General features: G+C 32.8%; 1 protein-coding gene across 3 annotated transcripts in view; it reads right to left on the bottom strand.

The window, feature by feature from the left end:
* akap6 (A kinase (PRKA) anchor protein 6) overlaps window positions 1-21,025 on the bottom strand; it is a 171,999-nt gene that overhangs the window by 99,922 nt on the left and 51,052 nt on the right. For all 3 annotated transcript variants that reach the window (XM_051133587.1, XM_051133586.1, XM_051133585.1), the window contains exons 6-7: window positions 19,889-19,985; window positions 14,667-14,839 (exon numbers count right to left, since the gene is read on the bottom strand). In XM_051133587.1, the coding sequence (XP_050989544.1) occupies window positions 14,667-14,839; window positions 19,889-19,985 (270 nt within the window). The remainder of the gene's footprint in view (window positions 1-14,666; window positions 14,840-19,888; window positions 19,986-21,025) is intronic.

The raw sequence follows: 21,025 nt of genomic DNA, 5'->3' as shown, positions 1-21,025 counted from the left end.
ATGAGTGAGGCTTCCTGCCTTCACCTCATCTTCCTGTTTTCCTTCTCATGCATGTCACCGAGCTCGCATACCTTCAGTGCTTTGGCCAGATTTCAGGAGGAAGAGATCCAGAGGGCAGACATTAGAATTTTATATCACTTCAAGACAGGGGAGGGAGAGAGTGGAGAACATGAAGTTCTTCTGACAGTCATCGAGGACTCGAGGAAAATGATGGGATGTGTTTTTGTGCGTCTCACCTGAGAGGCATGCTTAAATGTGCGCTCGTGATAAGGTAATTCCACCACACCGTATTTCATCGCATGGCCGACAGGTTTATGTTTACCAGATCGGCCATAAGCATTACTGATTGAGACAAAGAGAAAGGCACAACACGTCAAATAAAAACAGGATTTTGAATGCATCAGTAGGAAAAAAAAAAATTACATACTGAAGTCACCAAATCTCTTAGAAAAACATGTCCAGCTCACATTTCATCCCCTAAAAGTTATATTTTGCATGAAGAAAATTAAGCTTATTTTCCTTTTATTTTGAGGTAAAAATGGACCTAGATATCATATTTCGCATAAATATTTTACTCATATTTTAAGACCTAAATAAATAAAAAAATGAAATAAGCTAAAAAAAAATAAAGATGTGCAAATATTTAGGTTTATTTTCACCTCAAAATCAAAAGAATAAATAAAATCATATTTTAATGAGGAACTGAGACATTTTTATTGTAATTTTGGAATGAATATAAAATATTCATTCATATAAAAATAGAAAAGACAGTAAAATCTTTTTGCATTAAAATGACTTCTTTATATGTATTTATGATTTACACTTATTATTATTAGGACCAGATGTAGGACTATTTTTATCCCAAAATCAAAAGAAAGTAAATTTGATTTTGTATAAAGAAAATTAAGCTTATTTTTTCTGCTTTTCATTTAATATATTGCATATATTGCGCTTTTGCATAAAAATTGCACTTTTATTTTAAAACCCTGTCCACTTCAAAAGAAAAAAAATTACAAAATAAAAATTGCATTTAATATGTTACATATACTATGTTTTTGCATAAAAATTTTATTTTAAAACCCATTCCACTTCAACAGAAAAAAATAGCGAAATAAAAATAAATATTATTTTGCATAAGGAAATGACATGCACATATTTAGGACCCAAAATCAAAAGAAAAAAATATTAAATTATTTGTTGCATTAAAAAAATTAGGCTTATATCTTTCTTTTTGTTTTAGGCTAATAATTGCCAAAAAAAAAAAAAAATAACAATAATTAAATATAGCACAGTACTTGTATTTTGTAGTATTTTCAGTTATATTTTGCATTAAGAAAACGTGCATTAAGTGCATTATAGTATATATTTTTATTTGGGGTGAAAATACACCTAGATATTGTATTTTGCATAAATATTTCACTCATATTTTAAGAAATTTGTCAGACAATAAAAAAAAAAAATTCTAAATAATAATACAATAATATAAAAAAAACTACATAAAAATATTTTGCATAGAGAAAATTATGCTTATATATTTTTTTATTTGTTTTGGGCTGAAAATGATCCTAAATATAGAAATTATATTTTTAAATAAATAAATAAATAAATAAATAAAATACTATTATTATTAATATTAGTAAAGTTATATTTAAGTATTTTCATCCCAAATTCCAAAGGAAATAAATACTATTTTGCGCAAAGAATACAACCATCATCTTATACAAAAAAACACAATTTCTTCTGTCTTTCAGTTTCAGGATGAAATGTGGTCTAGACATGTTCTTGACTCTTCTGGTCTTGTGTGACTCACCCCGTACAAATCACGAAAATCAAATCCAACTTGTTTTCTGTAGAACTGCAGGAAGCTGCAGACGTTTGGTTTGTGGTGGAGTTGGTTTATTCACATCTGTATCATTTTCAGTTGCTAATCCAGTATGCACTCTGCTCCACTGACTACAGTGTGTCTATAGCATTTCCAATATTAATAATACAGAGAGTGCGTTGATGCCTCTCAGATGCCTATCCGTCCTACTGAAGGCTTGTTAAATATTCATTGACAATTATTCCGCAGTGACTGAAGGCTAAGTGCTCGCTTCTGAGAGAGAGAGGGAGAGAGAGAGAACTGAGAATAAAGAGCCATGCAATTATTAATGTCCATTTTTCCAACATGTTCCTCAGTCGATGTCTGCAGATCCAAATCAAGCTCATTTTAGACACAGCGAGACTCGCAGTCCAATAGAGATCTGGCTGCGAGCATTTAGCAAAATGAAAAACATGTCGAAATCTGTAAATGTAAGCAACATATGAAGTTTACCACTATATTCTGATGAAGAAAGCAGTAATTCTAAGTATGGTCTCAATATCATCGAGGTCACATGATGATATGAAACGATAGGTCTTTTGGGCAAAAAGTGTATTTTTTAAAATATATTTAAACTTCTTATTCCAACATAAAAGTTGCCTCTGTTCACAGTGAATGCAGTGAACTTATTTATTGCCCGTGCTGTGAGTTTAGAGAGCGTTTGGGAATGCAACGGCCACCAGTTCTGCTTTATTTTCACAGAAGACATTACAGTATTTTGCTAGATTTTTAGTGAGATGCGTTTTTGTAAGCCTGTTTTCACTGAAGCTGGAGTTTAGCGTCAAAATAAAAGTTTAGAAGTGTAGTATGAATTGCTGACAGTAGTTTAAATGGGTAACATTACTGCAACATATCAAGTGCAGAAATTTGGAAAGAAGTATTGTAATTTCCCTTCTAATTGTTTTACAATATATGGCTATTACTGTTATAGGAATAACAATTATATAAAATTGTTATTATTATTATATTCTAATTTGTTTGGCTTCCTAAAACACCAGTGTGAATGTAATTTAGACTGAAACAGTATACCACAAATAAAAAGAGGGTTCAGAAAAAAGTCAGTGAATTAACTTGTACCTGAAATTTAAAGAGGTTAAATTTAATTCAAAAAAGTTAATTCACTGACTTTTTTCTGACTTGAGTTTTCTTAGTTAAGAACATGGGTTGGAGCTCTTAATTTTGAACTCTCAAAGTGCATTAGATAGAAGAATTTACCTTTAAAATGTACAAAATGTTTTTAAGTATCACAATAAACACTGTATTGTGGACTTCATATCACAATATTTTCGTATTGTGAGATTTTGATATCATTACATCCCTGCCAAGTAGCCTTTCCTGCACCACTAGTGATACAGAAATGAATAATGTATGATTTCCATCTGGAAAAAGATAAAATTCTAAAAGTTTCTGTAGACTTACATTGAAGAATCACCCAGAACATGCTGACAACCACATTGTAGCATAATGCTAGTGTTTTTAACATGAAGAAGCACCTCCTCAGAATAATGATGTTTCTGAAAATTGTACATTATGATGTTCCAAGTTCACTCTCAAAAATAAAAGCTCATTACTGGCCTTGATGGTTCCTTGAAGAACCTTTAATATCTATGAAACCATTCTATTGTACAAAAGGTTCTACAAAGTGGAAAAATGTTCTTTAGAATATTAAAATGTTCTTAAAGGTTCTAAAAAGGTACTATAAATAGTTCTATAAAAATGATTTAAATTTTAATGAGAAAAGACTGTTAAAATGTTACAGTAAAAACTTGTTAATTAGTCCTTAATATATACATTATAGTAATTATACAGTAAAATACTGTTAGATTTACTGTTTTTGGAAGTGAAAAAAGAAGTCAAAAGAACAAGTTTCTGTATGAAAGTACAGATGTTAGTACTTCAACATGTTGGTATATTAACATCATCAATTGTCAAAATGCCATGTCAATTTTATATTTGTAAAAAGTAAAATGTTTCTGCCATATTTCTTTACAGTAATGTTTTGGCAACCACAGCTGCTGATTTTACCATATATATATATATATATATATATATATATATATACACTGCCGTTCAAAAGTTTTGGATCAGTAAGATTTTTTTTACGTTTTTTAAAGTCTTTTCTGCTCATCAAGGCTGGATTTATTTGATTAAAAATACAGAAAAAACAGTCATATTGTAAAATAATATTGCAATTTAAAATAGTGGTTTTCTATTGTAATATACTTTAAAATAGAATTTATTCCTGTGATGCAAAGCTGAATTTTCATCCTCATTATTCCAGTCCAGTCATCAGTGTCACATGATCCTTCAGAAATCATTCTAATACGCTGATTTATTATCAATGTTGGAAACAGTTGTGCTGCTTGATTTTTTTTTTTTTTTTTTTTTTTTTTTTTTTGGAACCTGTGATATGTTTTTCAGGATTCTTTGATCATTTGAACAGCACTGATTTAAAATAGAAATCTTTTGTAACAATAAACAATACCATTCAAAGTTTGGGGTCAGTAAATGATTAGTCGGAAAGAAACTAATACTTTTATTCAGCAAGGATGTGTTAAATGAATAAAAAGTGATAGTAAAGACTTATATTGTTAGAAATGATTTTTATTTAGAATAAATGCTGTTCGTTTTTAAATTTTTATTCATCAAAGAATCCTGAAAAAAGTATCACAGGTTCCAAAAAATATTCAGGCTAAGTGTTGTGTTGGCACAAATGTTGCCAACATTGATAATAAACAAGCATATTAGAATGATTTCTGAAGGATCATGTGACACTGAAGACTGGAGTAATGATGCTGAAAAATCAGCTTTGCATCACAGGAATAAGTTATATTTTATGGAACTTAAAGATCGTACTGATTATTTAAACAGTGGGCATCGCTGTGATTTTGGAACCTTTATTTTTAAGCGTGTATGGAAGAATGAAATCAAAAGCATTTCAAGAGCCTCATCAAAATATCACAGCACGTGTATCAGATCAGTCTTAATCTGATTCTGATTGACAGAGCTGCCTAAACATCTCAAGTCATGCGGTCCAGACGGCACAGGAAATGACAGCGTGTCCGTCCGCACTGTTCCTTCTTCAGAAGAAGCTCTCTGATTCCAATAATTACGGCCTAAAGTGATCCTCGTTGCTTTATTTCGCAAGCAAGTTGGGTAATCTTTGATCCGATTGCCAAGTGCGGAATGCAGAATACAAATGAAAAAATAATACAATCTGGTTTATATTCCAGACTTTCTCAGGCACGATATATAGCCAAAGGACAAGGGATGAAAAAAGAAAACAAATTAAGTCACACTAGAGGAGTGTTTCAGCACGGGCCGGGGGTTTACGACTTCATACATGTCGACGGCTGATTGGAAAAACCTCACGTCTCCATGCATCCTTCATAAAAATAGAAATTACAATATTCCAGCGCATCTCCCGGTGAACTCTGAAATTAGGACGACAGTAAAAAGATGGACGCGGAAGACGAAGCGCAACAGAGGCGGTTATGAGGTGCACATTTCACACAGCCACTTATTCAAGTCATGCTAACAATATTCATTGCAAAACACGTTGCTCGTACATCTCATTTGGAAGAAAAATTAATATGAATTAAACCTTGTCTGCATATTAATTCATATCATTTGTGTGATTAAATATTTGAAACTGTCTGCAAAAACTAGGCGCTATTAATTTTTTCATAAAACATTCATTTCAATTGTCAAAGTGCCGCTGGCAAAAGAAAGAGAGAGAAAAAAAAAACACTTAAAGAGGTATGTCAATTTTAAGTCACTTCATGAATTACAGCTCGAGTGCTTTTGCATGCTAATATAAGCAGAGAGACCTGGAATAAATGACTACCTATTTGGGTCCTTGATTATTTTTCATTTCTCATGTAGAACTTGATAAACATTTTTTTTTTTTTTTTTTGAGAAGGAGTTGGATGAATATTAAGTCTTGCAAAATTAACAAAAGTTCTGTTTAACAAGCTCTTACAAGTCTCGGATGGATTTGCAAACATGTTTCACGGTTTCATTTTTAATATTATATTAGTAGCGTTTTTAAAAGCAATCTTCACTAGAACCATTGCTCATACTTAGGTTTAGTGTTTTATTATTATTATTATTATTGCTATTAAAAGTCGTCTCTTATGCTCAGAAAGGCTGCATTTATTTGGTCAAAAATACAGTAACAGCAGAAATATTATAACAGTTTAAAATAACTGTTTCTATTTGAACATATTTTAAAATATTATTTATTCCTGTGATGCAAAGCTGAATTTTTAGCATCATTGCTCCAGTTTTCAGTGTCACATGATCCTTCAGAAATCATTCTAATAGGCCGATTTGATGCTCAAGAAACATTTCTGATGCTGAAAACAGTTGTACTGCTTAATAGTTTTGTGGAAACTGTGACACTTTTTTCAGGATTATCTGATTAATGGAAACTTCGAAAGAAATTATTTTGAATTTTAAAACTGAAAATTTATTTAGTATTTATTTAAAAAAAAAAATCTTACCTACCCCAATGTATCTTTTTTATGTTTTTTAAAATATATTTTTATTTATTTATTTTATTTTATTTCCATTTGTTTTTTAAATATTAGAATATAGTTAATATTTTAATTATTTTAGGTGACAAACAATATTTGTTTTGCATCTAATATTATAGCATGAACCATAATATTATTTGTCATACAGAAAATGACATGTAAAAATTAGAAGCAGCATTAAAATTAATTTTTTTAATAAAGAAAATTAGGCTTAATTTTTTTTTTTTTTTGGGATGAAAACTGTCCTAAATATATGTAAAAAATAAAATAAAATAAATAAATAAAAGCAATTAAGTAAGTAAATAAATGAATAAATGCATAAATAAATAAAATAAAATAAAATCTTACTGACCCTGAACATCTGAACAGTAACTTTCAATGTATTATATTATATTATATTACATTATATTATATTATATTACATTATTATAGAAACAGATAATCTTTTAATTTTTTTTGGTTGACATACAAAATTTGTTTTTCTTTTTTTAATATTATAGGATAAACTTTAAAATGACCTGGCATAAGAAAAAAAAAAAAAAAAAAATATATATATATATATATATATATATATATGTATATTAATTTCGAGATGAAAATAGTATAAATATAAAAAATGCATCCTTGTTGAAAAAGAGCAATTTTTTTTTAAAATAAAATAAATAATAATAATAATAATAATAATAATAATAAAATAAATTAACTAAATAAATAAATAAATCTTTTTGACTTAACTTTGACCAGTAAATTCAAATGTACCATATTTTCTTAAACAAATATTATATTAAATTATACTATATTATATTATAAAAAACACAATTAATCTTAATTATTTTATAGACAATTTGTTATGCATCTTACGACTATACAACCTCAGTCTTTTTTTTTTTTTTTTTTTTAATTTAACATTATAGGATAAACCATAAATACTTCCAGAGCTACTAGGAAGACAAACTAAACAAGACTTCTAGACCCAAACTTGCCTTACCCCCTAAAAATCTCCATTTACAGCATGTCAAACTTATAACTCTGTCACACTACGTCTAAATATACATCAAACCTTAAGAAGTCCAATTTAAATTCCCAATTTCTAAAGTAACGTCACATTTGGAGTGAACCTCACATTTAAAGTCTGCACTTCTAACACAGAGGTGTCCGGGCCTCCGCTCTCCTCCCAAACTTCGGCAGCCACCTCCTGTAATTTCATTTTCACCAGCAATAACCCCGGGTCACTTTTTAAGCATGGTGACTTTGATATACCTAAGACTGCTCCATATGCATGGCTGGATGGCGTAGTGTGGCATGGCTGCTTTTAACATATGCCAGCGAGCAGAACCCGGGCCCTCCTTCTCCCCCTCCTCCTCACTGTGCCGCGCTCAGCGTAGAGCAAGGGGTGAAATAACCGCCCCGGGGCAGACAAGCTGTCTCTAAGGAGTCTCCGATAAGAGTCCTGCCTCCGTTATACATACATACATATGACAGCGGAGGAATATGCCACAGACAGCTGGCAGGGACTACACTTTCTGCCCGGCCGCTGCGAGAGGGACGCAGATACTGCAAACTCTCCGGGCCATGGAGGAGGTCCCCAACAAGTCGATAAACCGGTAAAGGGGATGCGTGTGGAAATTCTGACCCAAAAAAACATGAGCAAATGTTAGAGTGCCGCAGCTCGCTTGTTAACCCCAGGGCCATTTTTACAAGCTTAGTTACAGGATTAGACTGGCTAGTGAGAAATAACATGGTCTAATCAGGGGCAGGGACTTTCAGGCTGTTTTCACACTTGGTTCGTTTAAGGTGTCTGAGAGAGCTTCATGAGACTCCAAATGAACTCCAACCCCTTTAAAGTAAACCGAATTTAGATCAGCCCAAGAGTCTGCCTATTCAGTCCACTTTAAATGCGCATTGTGAACACAAAGCGTGCCAGATGAGGAGCATACTATTCAAACTATTTGAACTATTCAAACACAGACTCTCAGAGATCTTCTTTCAGTTTTAAGTGAAAATAAGGGCTCAGGGGTTTCAATGCTTCATTAAAGTAAAAAAGACAATAAGAGGAATATATTACTATTAAATCAGTTTACTAAAAAACAATTAAAGTGAAATAAAAGTTAAAATAAAATAAACCTAAAAATAAAAATAAAATACAGATTAAAATAAAATGAAAATATTTAAATAAAATAAATTAAGGGAAAAATTCAAGACCATATTTACAGCCTAAGAGTGTGTGAATCTTAAAAAAAAAAAACTAAAAATAAACAATAAAATCTATTACAAAATTTTATATAATATAATAAAATTTATATCAAATAAATCAATAAAATAAAATAATGAAAATACTTGTGGATTTGAAAAAGATCAGTTTTACGGTGTGAGGGTGTATATGCAATGTCTTAAAAAAATAAAATAAAATAAAATAAAATAAATTAAAATAAAATAAGAATACTTGTGTGATTGGCACCACAAGTCAGAAAAGAAACCTAAGTCCAGTTTTACAGTCTGGGGGAGTATATGCAATGTCTTAAAAAAAAAAAAAAAAAATAAAATAAAATAAAAATAAGAAAATACTTGTAGGGTTAAATACTTGTGCAAATACTTGTCAGAAAAGAAATCCATCTAAAAACTACAAAATAAAATAATAAAATAAAATAAAATTAAATTAAGAAAAAAACTTCCAGTTTTACAGGGAGTATATGCAATGTATTTAAAAATAATTAAAAAAAATACATAAATAAAATAAAATGTTATTTTTGCACTATTTGGTACATATAAAAGGGTCTAATTTTGTTTGTATAGTTGACTCAAGTGTAAAAAAAAAACATAAAAAAAAAACATAAAAACACAGCTTAAATGTTCTATAACGGCGAGTTATAAAACAATATACCCTTTGTTTAAAATCAAGAACACTACTGCTTTATTTACATTCCCAATCCCACTGCTCTTTGACAGTCTGTTTAATCTAAATAACCGAATGCCAGGTGTCTGTACTGGTAAAGCAGGGTTTAGCGCTTACGTATTTCATTCCCAAACAAGAACGAGTCAGAAGTAATAGTTAGGCAGCCAATGTACAGAATCCCTTTCTATAGGTGGATAAATCTCCTTAAGAAAAGAGCGAACATGTGTCACAGCCTGACATGGATCAGAGTATTCCCACGGCGGATGTGACAGCACAAATGCACTCTTCACCGCACACACCTGGTCAACACATCTCAAATATTACCCATGAATCCCCGCACATATGTAGGACATACACGGTCCTCCTGCCGTCTATCCTCTCCTCGCGTCTTGTGACATTTAGCCGATTTACACGAAGTCACGTGTACCTCGCTGCAGATATGAAAGAACGTCTCCGTCTAGCAGGCGGATTTGAGCGTGACAATTTTCTCGTCTAAGAACCATGTTATTGAGAGTGGATTGTTGGTGCTTCACGCTGTTAATGATTGCCTCTCTCCCGCCTATTGTCTGTGTGATGTTCCCCCTACAGTTTAATTAGAGGCGAATAACTAAACTAGACAGGATTCCCTCAGGATTGCCATTTGACCAGCATCCAGCCATGTTAAAACTTTATGGTCTTGAGAAAATAATTCAGACGGCACAATGCGACGGCAAGACGTGGGTGCGAGCATATGTTTGCAGCTATAATAACAAACCGTTATGGCTGTCGAGAGAGACGCGGCCTGCTTTGTACACACCTTAATGGCATTCTAGGGACAGACTTAGTGTCTGGGCTAGGCGGTATATATTACTCCTCTGACGGCGCGCATTGCTCATTTGTGAGCCGTTTTTTAACCAAAGCAAATTAATGACCGCAAACGACACCTGTTGTGCTGAAGCATTAGGAATTAATAGCAAAGAGGGGGGCTTGTCATTGAAAAGAGCGCCTTGACAGCACTTTCCGAATATTGTTTAGTCAGTGAAACGCCAGGCTCAAAGTGATACCAATTCCCCGAACCTCCATTAAGATGAATCTATGGGCCATGTGGTGGCCTGAGACAGGCTCTTTAAAGCGTTTGTTTGAGTATTTGACCGGAGTCAAAGCACACTGTACCCTTCAGTAAAGTTAAACAGAGAAACTTTAACGTCTAATGCGACTATAATACGTTAGTATAGGAAAAGAAAATGCAGTTCTATAAATGTAAACTTTAGTTTACATTAAGGCTTAGGCTTCAAAGAATATTATGGATTATTTTCAATGAATTTTCATGACAATTTTCTTGACCTTTCCAGTTTTATTGACCTTTCCATCACCATTTGTGTTGACTGCACATGGATTTTAAAAATCATTTTATAGATATTGCACTCACACTGCATACTGACTGCACAAATTCACGGATATTTCCAGATGTATTATATTATATTTTAAAATAACATTAAAAAGTAATTTATTCCTGTGATGCAGAACTTAATTTTCAGCATTACTATTCCAGTCTTTAGTGTCACATGATCCTTCAGAAATCTTTCTAATTTGCTGATTTGCTGCTCCAAAAATAAATAAATAAATACATTTATTTATTATTATTTTTTTAAGTATTTTAATTTTAAAATATTATTAAAATCTTAATTAGGTTGAAAACAGTGTAATATTAAAGTCATTATGTATTTCAGGATTTTTTTGATGAATAAAATAGCTGAAAGAATAGCATTTATTTGAAATACAATTTTTGGTAACATTATAAATGTCTTTACGGTCTCTTCTTCAGTTTACTGCCTCACTGCTTAAAAGCATTTATTTCATAAAAAAAATAAATAAATCTTCAGTGTCCCATACTCCTTTAGAAATCATTCTAATTTGCTGTGCAAAAATAAATAAACAAATAAATAAATAAATGTATTTTAGTTTAATTATTTTAATTTTAAATTATTAATCTTAATTAGGTTGGAAGCATTCGTGTTGCTTAAATTTTTTTGTGTAATATTAAAGTCTTGATGCATTTCAGAAAGATTTAATGAATAAAAAAAATGGAAAGAACAGCATTTATTTGAAATACAATTTTTGGTAACATTATAAATGTATTTACTGTCACGTCTGATCAATTTAATGCATCCTTGCTTAAAAGCATTTATTACTTTAAAAATAATATTCCTGACCCCAAACTTTTGAAAAAAATTCCTTTAGTCAGTATATCAAATAAACTAACATAACTGCATGTAACCATATTGACATCAACACTAGTAGCCCCTAAATCAACCACGGTTTGAATCAGGTTCAAGTTCCCATAGACCCGTATTCACAACCTCTGCCCTCAACCCGAAGGATCTGCCCTGATTCAGACAGAGAGAGATTTGTTGCTCCTTGTGTGACCTTCCCACAATCCTCTGGCCTGTCTCTAATTAGGCGATGCATCCGATCATCATTAACAGCTCTCAGATAATGAATCACTCACCCCTCTCTCTCTTAATTCGCTGTAACCAAGCGGCTAATGGCTGTCAACGCTGACTGATCACACTGATTGTGGTGATTTCTAATTGCAACAAAACAATTTAAAAGCACTCCGATTATTTATGTTGGTGCCCACAAACTGGAAATAAGTAGGACCTTGTTCAGATTAGTTATGTTCAAAATACCACCTACCGTTTTTGAAAAAAAAAGTAGTATGCAGTATGCAAGTTTTCTGTATGCATAGAATATGCCAAAATGTACAATAGAGAACTACTGTATCTCACAATGCAATGGGCTCAATTTGACCTTCCATTACCAACATGACCAATGAACAACAAGCAATACCAACCACAATTTTTAACTTACTTTACTCAAAATGTCACATTTGCACACAATATTAGATTATATTAAATGCCACATGAGTATTGTTAATTTCTGTGAATAACTTGTCACTACTCACTGACATAATGAGATCATGTGAAAACTTTGTATGAGGGTCTTCATAAAAGGTCTGCAAAATAATTTGGTTAAAATTCCTCAATAGTCTTGTAAAACAACCCCTTTTTTCAGAGTCAAAAAACAGCTCTGTTCAAAGTGAGCCATTTCGGTGCATGTCTCTTTAAATGATAATGAGCTACTGCTCACCCCGCCCCTCCCTTCCATTTTTTGTATATTTAGTGGCGCGTTACCATCAACTGTCTTGTTCATTTTTACATCCAACTACAAAACACCTGCACCTGTTGTCTCTAAAGCTGCTTGAGCATGGACAAAAATTGTGGACAACGTACAACTGGCTGAAATACAGTCTGTACAACAGTCTGTCAGCTGTTGTGGGCGGGGCCTGAGCAGTATGATGTCATACTGCTCAGAAAATCAAAACGGCTTGATAATTGAGACTGTTTAGGTTTTTTGGGGATTAAAGTGAATACATTTTTATCATTGTAAAGACACATTTATATGCAAACACCATCTAAAAGTGAATTTTGCATCCAATGTCCTCTTTAAATTTACAAATTGCATTTTTTTGTATTTTTCTGTAGTATCTAGCAAGCATTATACTACTATTCCAAGTATACCATACACTATATACCGAAAATAGTAAGTGAAATTTACACTTAAACAAACATTTCATAAGTGTTCGACATGACCTATAACATGACCTCACTATGTCAAGTTTAATTTAACAAGTCACATTCGGTTGTCATCTTTAGAAACAAAATTAATATAAATAAAGTAAAATTTTTTAAATTATAAAATTACAGTACCAAATGGTATCGTGATCCGTACTTTTAACAACACTATTTTCTAGTATTACCTAATAGGAGATTATTGATAAGTGTTACCAGTATTTCACATTTTAAATTTTTACAAAAGTAGAAAGTAGTTCAATGAGGTTCTTTAGTTAACCTTAGTTCCCTTTTAGTTGGTCACTCTTGACCAAACACTGGTATGACCGACTAATTGGGACCTCAATTAGTCGGTCATACGACGTGACATCTCTGTTCCCTCCTTCAGGGAAAGAGGGTTACATACATAACAGAGACGTTCCCTTTCAGTCGGTCACTCTCAATGTCACGTCGGTTATGACCAACTAATCGAGATCCCAATTAGTCGGTCATACCGGCGTGACATCTCCATTCCCTCCTTTGGGCAACGAGGGTTACATACATAACCGAGACGTTAACCCCTTTAGTTAACATAAACTAAGAATAAACAACACTTCTACAGCATTTATTAATCTTAGTTAATGTTAATTAAAAGTTGTGCTTGTTAACGTTAGTTAATGCACTGTCAATTAACATGAATTAACAATGAATGACTTTATTTTCATTAACTAACATTAACAAAGATTAATAAATACTGAAATAAATGTATTGTTCGTTGTTTTCTCATGTTAGTTACTACATTAATGGAACCTTATTTTAAAGTGTCATCTGCTATTTTAAACACTGCTATAGATTGTTTTGCATATTTAACCCAATTTTGAGCAAATTCAAAGAGTGAAAACAGATATGTTCCAATGACTTCTGGTTCATACTGCACATTTTAGTAACTGCAGATCATCTGGGTACTTTATGCATACTTTATACAACAGAAATTGTAAATGTAGTATGTTAGTATGCTATTCCGAACATAACCACAGACTGTTTGAGCAGCTAAAGAAGAAAGGGAAAAGGCGGTAGCAAGAGAGAAATATTAGGCGACTGAGAGAGGCCCTGGCGTTCCTGTTTTCTGCAGATGAAGCAGAAGAGATTACGAAGGACAGGAGAAAGGGAGATTGCGCCCTGGCGATGCTGAGGCTCCCGAGGGAAATCCAGCCGAGATCCTGCTGTTCCTAAAGCTGCTGTTGTCGCACACGCCACGCAGAAACACAAACATGCCTCGCGGTTCCCGCCAGACCTCGCTCTCAGGGCCCGGCACACAAACACGCCACCTAATTGGAGTGCAATTACCCAATCACAATTGACAATTAAACAATGAGAAATTGGTCTCCCAAATAACTATGTCTGCAATTACACATTAAGTGCGAAGTATAAATTGAGTCTAGCGCATTGCCTCCGAAGCATAATTGTATGTGTGTGTGCGTGTGTGTGTGTGTTTGTGCGACCTATCAAATGTCTCATGCTCATTTACGGACAGAAAATTCTCATTCGCATCGCGCCAATGGCGTGTCCCCTCCCCGTTTCCTCCCTGAAAGGAATGTCTCACTGAAGAGCCTTTCCTGGAGCCGTTTCTTATGGAAATCTGCAGCGCTCCTCCGCCCTGTTTGTTTATTTTGCTGATCGAGCAGAGCATGGCCGTGGGCTACCTGAGAGCCGCAGACAGATGGAACGATTCAGGCTGTGGATACACAGCGCTAACGGGCTCGACGTGTCACGTTTGGCTGTACCTTGGGGCTGCCGTGATGACTGTGAGTCTCCTGCTCCTCCTCGTCCCTCTCGCTGGACAGGATGTGGGTTTTGATGGCGTCCAGCGTGCGGAGCATCCAGTTGTGCTGACGGCGGATCTGTCTCTGCAGCTCCTGCCATTGGTGGGATATCATGTGGAGCATGTCCCGCAGTCCTGTGTGCACACAGAAAGACACATGGTAATACTATAAATGTGCACAAACTATAAATGCTGTGGTGTAGTGGTTAAGGTTCTGTAATCCAAAAACTTGAAAAGGACATGACTGAACTTCTACTTACTACATACTGCATTTAAGCATTAGCTAAATACAAATAAAAACTATTAAGCAATACAAACGGCACTAAGATTAAATAAAAAAAAAAAACATTAGTAATATATGGTACAAGTATGAAAACCAGCAAAAAAATATATAAATAAACAAATCTTCATTATATACTGTACATATTGTGTAAATTCATTTTCATTACTTGAAATAAAATAAACATTAACTGAAATAAAGAACGTAAAACATTATTTTTTCAGCTTGTTGCCAGAGCAGCATTTCATATTTTTGTTTAGTTTAGATTGAAGTGCTAAAATAACTCAAACTAAAATAAAAACGATATAAACTTATTTAAAAAAAAATAATACAAATAAAACTTAGAAAATTATACAATAAACTGAATTTGAAACAAAAATGGAAATAATAAACATAAAAAATGAAAATATAAAAATAAAATGTATTTGTATAATGTAAAAAAAAAACTATAAGGGTACATCAATGAAACTAAAACTAAATTGAGTAATACTAAAAAAAAACATAAATGCAGTGGTGTAATGGTTAAATTTCTATAATCCAAAAAAAAAAAAAAAAAAAAAAAACTGAAAAAGAGGTGATTGTGAACTTAACCAAAGACCTGTTCCTGTAAAAATAAATAAATAAATAAAATAAAAAAATAAAAAGATTACTTACTTCATTTAAACAAAGCACTAATTTAATACAAACAGCACTAGGACAGATTACAAAAAAATACATAGTACAAGTATGAAATCCAGTAAATATATGCTAAATATTTTTTATATAAATAATTTTTTTTTTTTTTAAATTATATACTCCAAATATTGTGTACATTCATTTTCATTACTTAAAATAACATAAACATTAACTGAAATAAAAAATATTTATTTTTTTCAGCTAGCTGCCAGAGCAGCATTTCTTATTTAAGTTTAGCATAACGTGCTAAAATAACTAAAACTGAAATTCAAAAAATAATTTTAAAAACTATATAAAATAAAATATAATATAATAAAAACTATACAGATTTATTTGAAAAAATAGAAATAAAAGGAATAAAAGGAACTGAATTTGAAATTATTGGAATTGAAAATTGGAAATATAATTGGAAATTATAAAAATTAAAAAATATATATAAAATAAAAGATTTACTAAATGATCATCAATTATACTAAATACTAAAAATATATAATACTGAAACAAACATTATGTAGTGACAGTGTTTAAAGGTCTGTAATCCAAAACTTCTAGGTTCAAATCTGAAAAAAAAGAGGCCTGTTCCTGGAATAAAATGTACTGCTATTTTAAGCATCAGCTAAATACACATGTAAACTATTAACACAAATGGCTAAATACATAAAATATAAAAAAATAAGTAATATACAGTAAAAGCATGAAAACAAACACAGATCTTCACTACATACTGTACACCTTATGCACTGTATATTCATGCCACTTTTTGAAAGGTAGTATGTACAGTATATTGTGGAAAGGATGCAAATTTTCTGACTATTTTTAATGCAGGTATCAAAATTGTAACTTTTTAACATATGCAAACTGTATCATTTGGCAAAAGAATTGCTTATTCTGCTCAAAATTATGAAAAAAATTAAATGAAATCTAATATTCACTATATTCACTATTTAGGAGTTCTCCTGAATATATAAATTGAAAATAACCGATCGTTACGGTAGTTAAGACCCTTCTTTCTCGAGTGTGATCGTTTACAACCACATTTATGATCGTTTGAACCCGCATTTAAACTGCATTTTGCAAGTTCAAAATCAGGGCACCAAACCAGTCTATTATATGGAGAAAAATGCTGAAATGTTTTCCTCAAAACACAAATTTCTTTACGACTGAAGAAAGAAAGACATGAACATGTTGAATGACAAGGGGGTGAGTACATTATATGCGAATCTTTGTTTTGGAAGTGGACTTCTCCTTTAAGTTAAGGTATAGAGCAGGGTTAAGGGATCTTCAATATGGTCATGCATAAAGGCATTAATTTGTGCGTTATAAGTACTAATAAACAGCTAATATGCTGGTAATATGCATGCTAATAAGCAAGTAGTTAATAGTGAGAAATGATCCCTAAAATAAAATGTTAGCACATACCTTTTAAACATTTTTACTATTCCCTGTTGTGCATTAACCATGGTTAAAATAACTTAAGATCACTTAAAATCACTCATATTTGAAAAGATGTAAAATAGAAATATGTCACAAGTGGTTTCAGATTATTAGATCTCATTTTGTGTCCACACAGTACATCAAAAATCCTGTTTCCCCTTTAATTTCAGCTCTGTAATTAGAAGCAAATCTCCTACCAACGTCCCACCTTGACCATCATTGTCCCGTATCTTAGCAACTCAGCAGACGGGTATCACTCCACAGGTACGAGCAGCGGCTTCCATCACAAAAAGCCGTCGGTTGCGACGAGAGGCCTGATCTAGGCACAATGCGGGGTCACACTTCAGAAGCCGCACTTCCGCCTCGCCCGTATTTATCTTAATTTATGCTTTTTAATTACTCTGAACAAATAGGATTTGCAGACGGAGATGCTGATTGTGGCCGGTCGAGACGCGGCGGACACACGATGGGTTTGGAATATAGAAGCATCCTATAATACTGAGGGATTAACCGAACGCTCGAGCCCTCATCAGATGCGAAAACACACGCGCGGTCCGGCTCGGGTCACCGCCGCCATCAAGTAGCGAGCAAATCAAACGCCTTGTTTTCCCCCCCCATCTGTTGATTAGCGAGCGTTGAGGAAGATATTATCATTTAACTTGTTCAATATTTTATTTTTTACCAGAGGTTGGTTTTAATGATTTAGATGATGGTGGTGATTATGATAATGCCATGAGCGTTATTATTAGTGATGTGTTTGAGTTTAAGAGGGAAAGAAGAAAGCCAAATGCGTCTGTTGGATCATTAAGGGTGAGTCGTGATAAATGGTTAAATCACAGCACATTAAAGGCTCATTAAAAACAACTGTAGGGGGATGTGCGTGTGTGGGACGGGACGGCTGGACGGCAGGAACATCTCACTGTAGGGTTTAAGTGGGTGTTCTGCCCATTGGCTGACATTAGCGCTGTGCACATACAGGCCTGGAAAAGCAGCTCTATTCAGTATACACTGTTATCTGAAATGTCTTATGCATTATAATGTGCATTAAGTTCTGCATTTTTTGATAAAAAATGTAATTGATGAAAAAAAAGTTACCAATTAATTTATAAGTAAAAAAAATAAGTATTATAAAAATATTTAAGTATTTCAATAAATGCTGTTCCTGACACTGCATCACAGAAATAAATCACATTTTAAAATATATTACAATAGAAAATAGTTATTTTAAATTGTAATAATATTTAACAATATAATATACAGTAATATAATATATATATAATACATTTTAAAATATATTAAAATACACTATGTAATTACACTATGTAATTAAAAAATCCTAATGAACCTTATTTAAATAATCCACTGAATGATTTCTGAAGTAGAAAAACATCAAATATATTAAAATGGAAAACTATTTATATTTCAAACTGCAATAATTTCATGTTGTTTTTTTTTTCTGCATGTAATTGATGAAAAAAATATTAATTTAATAAAGCATTTCAATAAATGCTGTTCCTTTGCACTTTCTATTTATTAAAAATAAAGCCTAAGAAATTATTTCCAAAAATATTTAGCAAATGTTTTCAACACTGTTTTTCAACTGTTTTCAATAGTAAGAAATGTTTCTTGAACCGCAAATCAGTATATCAGAATGATTTCTAAAGTAGAAAAACATCAAATATATTAAAATATAAAAGTTATATATTAAAAAAAGTTAATTTACTGTTTTTACTGTATTTTTGATCAAATGCAGTCTTGATGACTGTAAGAAAACTTCATAGTGGAATATAACCTTATTAAAATTAAAATGTCCACTATTTACTTTACTTAAAGAGTTAGTTTACCCAAAAATGAAAATTCTGTCATTAATAAGAAATTGTTGAATAAAGTAATTTTGTAGTTTTCTTGGCTCACAAAAAGTATTCTTGTAGCTTCATAAAATTATGGTTGAACCACTGATGTCACATGGACTATTTTATCAATGTCCTTATTACCTTTTTGAGCCTTGAATGTGTCAGTTGCGTTGCTGTCTATGCAGGGTCAGAAAGCTCTCAGTTCTCATCAAAAGTATCTTAATTTGTGTTCTGAAGATGAACAAAGGTCTTGTGGGTTTGGAACGACATATGGATGAATAATTAATGACAGGATTTTTGGGTAAACTAACCCTAAAACGACTCTTAGACACACATTATTCCAAGGGAGAAAAGATAAAGTACAGAAGTGGCCCCTTTAAGAAGCTCCCTACGGAAGTTTGGGTTATAGTGAAGGTGCAAGCGTGCATGTTTGTGTTTGTATAGTTGGCAGGGAGTTGTCGTCACGCTGTGGCACCGCAGGACAGGGCTGTCGGGGCATTATAAGGAAGCGCTCCTGCCTCTGAGAGCCATCTGCATATTTAATGGTAGCCGGCTTTACCCAGCGGAGACGAGACATACCAGCGGGGAGGTCAGCTGAGTGGATTTGTGCATTTGCCGAGCACTCGGCGAGACTCTTCAGGTGAATAATCACAGATATTGTAGAGGAACGAGTGTCTGCAATGGCCTCTGACTCCTCAACCTGCTGTTCTTAATTCCCGCTCTCTTCATATACGGCTTTTGGAAGCGCTCGGCCGGGCCGCCGCACCTGTCTCTCTGCTTTATCCCAGAACTCAATTCAGCAGGCCGCACGCCATTTGTAATGTATGTGAAAAGGCGTGCGCTCGGCGCTTCAGAAGCGGTTACTTGAGGATTTATAAATTCTGAAGGTCACTATGTTAATACAAACATTAATAATAAATGTGTGGCTCGGCAGAACCGTACCTGATTTGTGGGAGGTGATGAGTTCCAGGAGCTGCCGTCCCTCCTCCAGGAGACTGTCTTTCAGAGCGCTGTGACTGTCCACGTTGAGTTTGAAACTCTACACACACGTGAACACAAAAACGACATGTCAGCGCAAGTGAAATAATCATAGTTCATTTTTTTCTACTCCTTTAGACTTTCTGTCCTCTTCAGATTTCCTTCTTATCTTCCATTAGCACACAAATGCACACAAAAAACGACATCACTTATCGACCAGGAGGAACGTATTGTTCAAGTGCTGCTCTTCATAGCTCAAAAGTGTTAATGGGCCAATCTCATAAAAAAAGGTTTAAATTTACGACAATTTTTCTGCATTGTTTTCAAGAAAATTAAGCACTTTTCCCCCCCTCAAGATCCCCATTTAGACTCCTTAAACAATAAAGTAAACAATAAAATATTCAATATAATTAGATTTTAAAATATCAGGAATAAAAAACAGAAGGAATAGACAGGTAAATAATATATAAATAAATAACATTAAATAAGGAACAAAATGTAATTTTAGATTTTAAATGATAGATTTTTTTTGCAAGTCATTACAATATTCAGATCTGGACAGGGAATATGTGAAAATGTAAAAGCAAAACATAAAAGTTTCCATTTACACTACATTTATTTAAGAGATTGCAATGGAACACATGAATAATGAATATTTATTTGCCCATGGGTTTTTTTTTTTTTTTGTATAAATTATGGGTTTAAATGGTTTTCCTATTTTTTTGACAAGTAGTACTGTACATCTACAAATGAATTTGAATGGGAGAGAATTATTTGAGTTCATATTGATCTGATCACGCTTTGAGATATTGTTAAGATTTCTTTAGAAACTGAGAATCAGGAAACCTTATTTGCTGGGATTGTTGAGATCTCCTCAGGAAACTTGAGCAAAAGTCTCAGTTTGTCTCAAAATTGAAGCAAGTTGAAGCAAAATTGAAGCAAAAGTCTCAATTTTCCAATTAATCTCAATACAACCTAGGAGAAATAACCAACATATCAAGGAGATCTGATTTTAGATGTTTCTTTCGTACAGGACTCTTTAATTAGTTTTAATGAATATTTAATTGCTCACAGGCTGCTGTTTACAATGATTTCTGAATG

This window comes from Labeo rohita, chromosome 17 (genome assembly GCF_022985175.1).
Source record: "Labeo rohita strain BAU-BD-2019 chromosome 17, IGBB_LRoh.1.0, whole genome shotgun sequence".
Lineage (NCBI taxonomy): Eukaryota > Metazoa > Chordata > Actinopteri > Cypriniformes > Cyprinidae > Labeo > Labeo rohita.
The sequence above is the reverse complement of the archived record's forward strand: the minus strand, read 5'-3'. Positions and strand labels throughout refer to the sequence as shown.